Below are 9,651 nucleotides of genomic sequence, written 5' to 3' on the forward strand. Positions count from 1 at the left end.
CTATGAAAAAATATATTCATAAAAAAATCTCTGGCCCCAATAATTTCATACGTTGACAGAAGGACAAGCATTGCTACACTGTAAACAAGATGACACATTTTATTCAGAAAAACAATGGCTCAGCACTAACAATCCAACACTTCCTCGAGCAGAGGCAAAGAATAGTGAAATAACCTCAGGCAAGAAAACTGCCATCAAACCACAATATGTAACACAAAAAATAAAAACATCTTGGCCAGATGATATTATTTCTTAGGACATTATTTGCAATGCATCTAAGCACTTTCTATGACAAGAGAGTTATATCTGAATCTCCTGTAGAAATATCCACATGAAACACACAGATATATATACATGCAAACACACACAAAGACCTCTGTGCTTTGGCCAAAGCAAATATTATTTGTAAGTCGATGTCAACAGTTGTTTTTGTTCTGTGGTGATAAATGCAATTTGATGACTACAGTTTCTATAATTTGAAAACAGATGGATTCCTATCCTAGCCAATCAAACAAAATTTGCTCTTGTTCATATTTCAATGACACAGTACTATGCAAACTGTATAGAAAAAGGCCCCACAGCAACAGGTGGTGAAATGTTTACAGGCAACTGACCACTCTACTGGCCATCTAACAGCACCTGCGTTTCCACAGTAACCTGTCTCTGCTGATGGAAATTACACTCAGTTCAGAATATTGACTCCTAAGCTTGATTTTGTTCAGAAAGTTCCACTGGCTTTAAAGGGGGAAAAGGCTGTAGCGCTCCTAAAAATGGGGCAGGTGATTGGAGTTGCCTCAGGTCCATGCAGCTGTCCACCTTATTTGAGGCCAAACTGGGGTGAGTCTGAGGAGAGTTTGTTTTAAATTTAAAAGCCACCTTTCGTTCATGTGATGTGACCCCTTTCATTTTTGTCAATGGATGCGATGAAGCAATACAAGCAATGCGATGAAGGTTTTATGCCTTAGTAGATATGGAGAGGGAGCACCATTTTGGACTGAGCTGACAGAAGATGCAGGTGTGTTAGCAAGGCAGCGTATGGCGATGTTGATTTGGCTGTTCTGAGCTGTCCGATCCAGCTGTTGTCTCCCCCATACCTAGTTGACAGTCTAAGCCACTGCTCAGACCACTTCGGTCCAGCGCCTGTGATGGTCCTTATGAGGGCCCGTCTTCACTCACCCTGGGTACAGTTGCTGTAAAGCAGCGCTGGAAGATGCGCTCAGGGTCAGACGCCTGGCTGTCACAGTCCAGCTTACAGGTCTGGAAAAGCTTCCGGATGCCCTGCGGACCAGCAGAAGGAGCCATCCCAGAATTCCTTGGGGCCGCTGTGGATTCTGTATCAATACAAAAGACAAAATAGAATCAGAAAGAAAATCGTTGCACTATTTTCAGACCACAGAGCGACTCCAAAAACTGAATGACGTATAAGATTTTATCTATTTTCCCAAGCAGAGCCATTTTTGCCGAGAAAGTCCCCCGAGTTCTGAATGAGAGGAGGGAGGACAAGAGGTTGAAGGAAATCCTCCTTTTTATTAAAGTGTACTTCATAAATTCCCCTTGACTATATGACAGACAAATAGCACTACACCAGGACATATTGAGAGTATGAAAACAGATCTTTCAACCAAGTCTCAACTAGACATGGAAGAAAACACACATATTGAGGATTTCTATCAATGACTCGTCTTACATCATTATGCTTACTCTGAACTAACTAATGGCCCACCATTAGAACTTTTTTTTGTCACAGCTATGAACATCTTTCCATTTACTTCTTACACATCAAAGTGTAAAAAGAGTAGAAAAGAAGAAAAAAGTCCATACCTGGTGCCACCAGGGACAGACCAGTGTCAGGGTGCGTGGGCTTTGTGGCAATGAACAAGTAGCAGAGGACGCACACAGTCACCAGAAAGGCCAGAAGAACAACGGCAGCAATCGACAGACCCACAAGGGCCCCTACACTGTCCCACAGGAAGTATGTGTGTGCGTGCAAGTGCGTGTGAAAGAGAAATAGGTGGGGGGAAATGTACAACAGTTAATTATAGCGCATAGTGCTACCTGAAAGGGTGTCCTGCACTGCCAGTTCACTCCCACTGCTTGGAGATAACACTGCAGTACATCTACAAAGCTATTAAAACACTTGATTTTTTTTGGACATATTTCTGCTCAACTTCCAACCACAACACATGATGACTTTAACTTGGACAGTCTTATTCTCAGTAAACACCCAAACCAATGCTACTAACTTTCTGGTGAGGACATTCTTGACAAACTTATCACAGATGTAACCATAAAATCAGTTTTTACTGATGATGGGTCAGTATGGCAGACATCAGTTAAAAGGTTTTGGCTGTCATGTTCAATCACCACTTCTGGTTTAAAAAAAATTACCTGACCACAAAGCTATTTTTATAGCTTTAAACCTTAATTGACTATAAAAATAGAGGACACAAATGTACAGAACACACAGCTGTTAACAGAAATTATATTTGGATATCGTAGACAAATGTCAAAAGAAGGGGGTAGACTTACCTCAGCCACCACATGTAACCATATTCGTATGGGAAAAAGCCATTTGGGTCATCACAGCAATACTTGATGTCGATGAATCCACAACAAAATATTGCCTGGGCATCATTTTCTGGTCTAGGACACGAGAATCCGTTCACGTATACATTGGTAGCGTTGTAGTAGCTTGAACAAACAGTACTCATCGTGGTCTTCGGGGTTCAAATCTCTACCCTGATCAGTCTTCCTGATATAATTTGCGCTTTTCGCAGAGGACTTTTTCACGCTGAAGAATCATGACAAAACTTTGCGTAGGGTCTCTGCATATACTCATGTTGCTTGCCACGCTCGATTCCCACTTCCCCGCCCCTTACGACGCACCGCAGCTGTTGTGATGCGAGAACTGGACCATGCTGAAAAATACATGGCGTATGAAAGCTCCAGGAAAAAACTAAAGAGCATCATACACACACGTTACAAGATCGAAAAAGAAATATACAGTACAGCCTAGTAGAAGTGTATAATTAAGGTGGAAGTAGCCTATTAGACATTATTACAGTTTTTCTCAGTCGCTTTGGTGTTTTTCTCACATTACTATTAACATTTGCACAGCAGTGCATTTCTCAAAACAATTAGTGCAAACTGCAAAACCTAGTGGATAACCTGCAAAAGCACGTCACTTGCTCAAAATGGATAGTTCATTCCTCAAAAGCAAGTATTTATGTCAATGAAACTGCCAGTGTCATCAAAATGAGAAGTCTTGACACCATCGTTTATGAACAAGATAGTCAAATGGCTTTGCCATGTTTTCATCACGACAGTTTATGCTCTCAGTGTTTTCCCATGCAAAAAGGTCAGAACTCGGTGACCTCGGCTACCTGAAAATGCTCAAGACAGCACTATACAGTTAACCTGACCCTAGCCAGATGAATTTCGTTCAGCTTAGCTCCGCCTAGCTTCACTCACATCCATCTGGGACCTCTTCCATTGAGAGTGATTTCTGCAACCGACTTTATGGCTCAGCCAATCAGGACGCAGGGCGGGAGTTTCATAGATGTGACATAGGTAGAAGCGACTGAGTCTGTTATTAGCGTCACGGGTTGGCTTCGATGTGAGTGGTTGAAGTAGCACGTCAATAGATGACGGACAAGTGGCTTATTCAATCATATGCAAGCATTTTTTGATTAGGCCCAGCCTTCTGAAGCAACACTTCAATGGATCGGTTCCAGATGGATGAGTGGAGCTAGGCGGAGCGAAATTCATCTGGCTAGGGTCAGGTTACTATACAGTAGCCTACTTGTACAGCCATGTGAAAACTACAGTGAAGTTACAAATTGCTGTAGTTAGGGGAGTGAGTTCAAGACACTGAATATGTACGTTTCACAGTTTATGCTCTTTGCAATTCTACAGCATTGTGACCGAATTTGATAACTAGTTCACCAATTTTGTATGACTCATGCAATGAAGACTATTAGATTTATTGGGAACGACTATTCAGCATCCATAAGTATATCGCTCTTATTTTTGTGTATATATAACAGTATATCGCTCTTATTTTTGTGTATATATTTCTTTATTTATAATCAATAAAACTTTCTTGCATTTCATAATTAAACATTGTATTTTGGAAAAGACTTGCAAAATATGAAAAGGTTAATGTTTATTGCCGAATTTATACATTTTCTTATGCTGTGTTCACAATAGGCTAGGAATTCTCAAGAAATCGCTTACATATTCAAAGACATGTAACTGGATCCTAGTCATTTTAATCATGTGTCAGGCTGGTTTTCATTGGTTCTCTTAATCCCACTTAATCCCAGCTAGTTCAGTCAAGGCATTGGACATTTACAAACAAATTCCCTTATATATATATCGACTCTCTTCCACTCCACTAATACCAAGACACATGGCTGCAGCAGTAGACAGTCAAGCAGAGGGTTTCCACTTCCTCAGATCATTCATGGAAAAAGGGATACATTATGAAAGGATTAAGGGTCGCATATGTTGGCCCTGGGCTGGTGTCAGTGATTGCAAATAGTTGTCTGCATACGATGGGATGAGTGTGAAAGTGCAAACAGTGCAACTCGTAGGAACTACAGAACATGCTGCCATGGTAGAGAGCAGTTTTATTTGACATTTTTGACCTTGGGACATATAAGGATGTCTATTCATGTCTATACGATTTTGTAAATTCATGAAATGTTCAGTCTCTAGTAGTTCATCTATCCTTCAGGACCCCGGACAGCTCCCAGATGTAAAGCTTTAGACAGAATGCTCATGTTCAAGAACCCACAGCGAAGACTTTCAGCACATTGCAATATGTTAGTGAAATATATAGGCTACAGCACATTTGCACAGGTGACACCAGGGGTTGTAGCCTGGCGAGCCAGACCCACATTAAAATGTAGTGTCTGGGCACTCACCGTTCGCAGTGCTCAGTCCGAGGGGCTGGACAATCAGTTGTCTTTCAAATTCCCTCTGCACGCAATAGGACGCAATAGGATATTTGTTTTCAAGTAGCAGGGAATTCAAACCAAACCGTTGCAACTCTGCCATCAATCATTATGTTAAGCCCACCAAACGACTCTATACACGATTTCAATGTCCTGATTAAGTTTCGATTTCTGGAGCTCACAAGCCAACGGAGAGTTGCTAGACTAGCCCTGGCAGCAAATGTAATTTGCTGCCGCTAGTGGCGCGTCTAGATTTCTAGGCTACAGGGGTTGGGTAAATGACAGTAATCACGCTCAGACATCCCAGAGGAGATTACACAATAACACCTTTCCTTTGTATCTTCTTTTCCCTGTCAGATGGAGAGTGCCTCAGTCATCACATCACCTCTCACCCCATAATTCCAAGGCTCACAATTGCTATATGTCTATATGTCAACATGGTGAGCCCATACTATTCCACATGACAGCTTCTTTGATCATACTGCAACAACACTGACTGCTGCTGAGAGAAGCTTCTTTATTTCACATGTTAAAAGGGTTGTGATGGTGAGAGATCCTACAGCTCATTGATATTGGCATTAAACTGCATTTGGTCTCTTCAGTGTATACAATATCTGAATTGAAGAAGAAACTACGGTAAATGCAATTAATGATGTGCACTATGAAGAGTGTGATTCCAAAACACAATGTCTCAAGTCATGTTTTTGTCTCAAGTCATGTTATTTAATTGTGTATTTCAGGTAATATCAAGAAAAATGCAGTTGTGTTGCTTTGATTGAGTTAAGATAATTTAAATAACAATAACTCAATTGCAGTTCCACAAATATTACTTGGACAATAATAAAGAAGAAGAATTTTAAAAAATCATTGAAATTGAGGATATTGCATTTCGGAACAAAATTCTTCAAATCAGTGTGAAATGTTGAACACAGAATAACATTAGAAACTGATATCACCTCAAGGTGCTTTACAGAGCCCAAGGCCAGGGGGCTACCTGTATGTGTGTGTGTGTGTGTGTGTGTCTGTGTGTGTGTGTGTGTGGGGAGGGGGGGGGAGGTCAGCCTGAGGCTGATAGAGAGAAAGAAGGGAGAGGCAGAGAGAGTCAGAAGCAAGCACGCAAATGCACACATACAGTATAAGCCATCAGCATTCATCAGGCAATATTCACTATAAGGAAGAGAACAGAGGTATCTCAGAACACCCCCATAGGGTACACAATAGACACGGTGTCCATCGCCTCTCATGAATCTCCCTAGAGACCGAGAGTCACCGCTCGCTCACATTAGTGACTACATCAGCTCAGGGATCTTTCAAGGCAGCTGCTTCGCCAGAGGATCTGTGTGGCGTCCCCGAAACAATGACTCTCTTTTCAGGCACCATGCTGCTTATGATTAAGCTCATCACATCTCCCCTCGGATTAAATGATATTAGCCGCCTGTGCGCAGAGGCTCAGCCTGACAGGATGAAGCCATTAAGAAATAAAGCAAGAGCTCTTGACAATAGGTGGTGTGAGCACATGCCCTGCTACTGAATGGATGAAGCTTATTTAATTCTTTCAGATTCACACAGCCTCCATTTTGTGAGGGGAAAGATGCTTTCAGCACCATAATAAAGGGTCTCAAAAGTAATTATGTCAAAACAAACAGAATGACATCAGCCTGCTTGTCAACCTACATTAAGTGCATGTGCTGTGTTGTACGATATTTATATGCACTAGCTCAGCATACGTCTTCTTCTTTTCAATCCAACAATTCATGTGGATAGCTGACCAATGATAATATAGAGCCAATGATGGCATAATGAAAAGAATAGGCTGCTGAAATGGGATTGATAGATAGGACCACTCAAGTGTTGAGTGAAAATCCTCAAAAACGCTTCCTTCAAGTCTACAGAGACTATCCAGTCTCCTTAATGAACACCGACAAGAATTTGATGGGTAATCATCCCGAATAGCATTTGTTTCAAATGGGCATTCAGATGCTTCAGGTTGAGGATAGGTCTGAGACCTCCATCCTTTTTCTGTGCAATGAAGTATCTGCTGTATGTCCTACACTGGGACTGGCGGGATGGCATTGTAGAATTCTGGGGTATTCTTACTGTATTCTGATGTGTTCATATGTTACATCTGTGTGTAGTATACAACAGGGAGAAGTCCATATTATTGTACATAACTATGCCTTAGGCCTGTGTACCAGCAGGAAGGTCATACAGGCCGATGTTTAGGAACATCCGAGGAACATCGGTGATAACATGGGCCGAGGGAGACAGCATGTCTGCCTATTCGGGCTAGTATCTCCATCTGGCCAGGGCCGGGTTGTGTACACTGGTTGGCACCTGCCACGTTGGCGTGACTGACGTTTGTATGTTTTAGTATAACAGGCTTTGTCTTAGGTTTTGACTCGGAGACGGATCGAGGAAGCAACCCAAGGAGCATCTTCTGTCGGAAGGCTCAGCAGCCGCTTCTAATAACAACCACAACTGTTAGACTCTGCACAGTTTTACTGTTTGAGACTTAGCCTGTGTTCTGTTATTCATTGTTGTACCATCTACAATAAATCATCATCTAATCGCCGATCCTGATCCCGCCGTCAAGCTTTATTGACCATCTTCAATACAGACATTAGAACTAAAACACAACGCAACAACCAGAGAATCCAACAGCATGCTCCAATGGGACAGACAGAATGCACGGCATTGCCAGCTCGCTGATTTAAGTATAGGTATATATACTTTTTTGATCCCGTGAGGGAAATTTGGTCTCTGCATTTAACCCAATCGATGAATTAGTGAAACACAAACAGCACACAGTGAGGTGAAGCACACACTAATCCTGGCGCAGTGAGCTGCCTGCTACAATGGCGGCGCTCGGGGAGCAGTGAGGGGTTAGGTGCCTTGGTCAAGGGCACTTCAGCCGCGGCCCACTGGTCGGGGCTCGAACCAGCAACCCTCCGGTTACAAGTCCAGAGTGCTAACCAGTGGGCCACGGCTGATTACCTGTGTTCAGCAAAGGGTTGCGGTAACACTTTATAATAACTACACACAATTCATCATTTATTAAGCCTTTGTTACTTATTAGTTAATGGTTTGTTCATCATTAGTAATTTCTTGTTCATACATAATTTATCATCAGTAAAGCATTTGTTCACACAGTTATAAATGGTTTGTTCATAGTAAATAAACCTATCCAAAAAATATGTTTGTAAGTACATGATTTATACTTAATAAATAATGAAACAACCACTTATAATTTTCCCATTATAGACCAGTTGCAAACTATTACAAAATGCTTTGTTCATCATTCGTAAAGCATTGCTTCTATGTTAATTCTCATAAAAAAAAGTATTTGTGCACACAGTTATAACTTGTTTGTTCATAGTAAATCTAAAATATGTTTATACTTTAAATTATGCAATAATATTTTGTTGATGAAGTAATATTTCCATGATTTAACAGTTGTTACATACACATGCACTAATGATTAGTCAGGGTGAGGATACATATTTTATTAACCACTTCCTAATACTATAATTCATGATTAACTCAGGAGTTACAAGTGGTTAGTTAATGATATTTTGTGAGCTTATCTAAAGTGAGGACTTTCTATGCCTACAGATGCCTAACTACAGATGCTTTCTGATAACTGATCAAATGCCCAGTTGGGATGAGTACATTTTCCTTGGTACCTGTCCTGGGCAAAGGAAACTCTGTCATTCTACAAAGAATAGACAGAATGGGCATACAGTAGTTGCTGAGAGTGTAACAACTCTATTCTGGGTGTTATGGACCTACCAGTCTTCTTTGAAGCACGATTCGGGTGTTAATTATTCTACTTGGGTGTTAACTGCTCTATCGGGGCAATTGGGCTCTACTTTATCTGTTGGGCATTTTGGCCCTGAAAGGAAACGTGTGCGTGCACAAACGGGTCTACTTCAAGAAGGTCCATTAAGAGTGATACTGCTAGGCTGAATGTAGCCTAGTGGATAAAGAAGGGTGTGCCATGTGGAAGGTTGTGGGTTCAAATCCAAGAGTTTCACTGTTCACTGGGTGGGTGTTTGACTAGCATCACGTCAGCATCACTGAGTTAAGTTGTTGGTGGACTAGAAGACTATGCACACAGGTTAAGTTTTTGTCTGTTTGACTATTACACTTCTAAGCTTGTATTTGCTATAACTGTTTGCTTTTGTTTATGTAAAGCACATCGAATGACCTCTGTGTATGAAATGTGCTATATAAATAAACTTGACTTGACTTGACTAAGTGTATTTAGAATAGAAATGTACCAGAGAAAAGTGGCAGGTCACATTCATTCCCATGTTACATCTCTAAGGATCCTCTTGATACGGGCATAGATCACTATTGTGTACATCTCTGTGCAGGATCATCCTGTTGGTGACTCAGTCCACACACTGGCTTCTGATTGGATTCTGTTGCAGCTCTGGCATTAGCAGAAAGCATGCTGTGTCTGATGACGGATGGGTGGCTCCCAAACCATGGAAATGTTCCAAAACCACTACCCGCATTCAGTGGCCCACTCCACTACTTGTGCTTGACTGTGATCGTTCCACTGAGCCTTCGCCATCTTGTGTCCTTTTCTGCATTTGCACTTACTTCTTTCCGAGAAGCTTTTTTTGCCCTGATTATGATGGCATCTCTTCTGACCCAACATCATGCCCCACTTCAGAAGGGATCCCAG

The 9,651-nt window shown here is 41.5% G+C and overlaps 1 protein-coding gene across 1 annotated transcript; it reads right to left on the reverse strand.

Annotated features, from left to right (window-relative positions):
• Positions 1–804: 804 nt before the first annotated feature.
• LOC125305829 (protein shisa-like-2A) lies at positions 805–2,863 on the reverse strand. The gene is made up of 3 exons (XM_048260827.1): positions 2,530–2,863; positions 1,822–1,958; positions 805–1,331 (listed from the first exon to the last, which is right to left on the reverse strand). Exons 1-3 carry the CDS (start codon positions 2,709–2,711, stop codon positions 1,153–1,155), a joined length of 498 nt encoding a protein of 165 aa, XP_048116784.1. The 5' UTR covers positions 2,712–2,863; the 3' UTR covers positions 805–1,152.
• Positions 2,864–9,651: the final 6,788 nt, after the last annotated feature.

This window comes from Alosa alosa, chromosome 1 (genome assembly GCF_017589495.1).
Source record: "Alosa alosa isolate M-15738 ecotype Scorff River chromosome 1, AALO_Geno_1.1, whole genome shotgun sequence".
NCBI lineage: Eukaryota > Metazoa > Chordata > Actinopteri > Clupeiformes > Clupeidae > Alosa > Alosa alosa.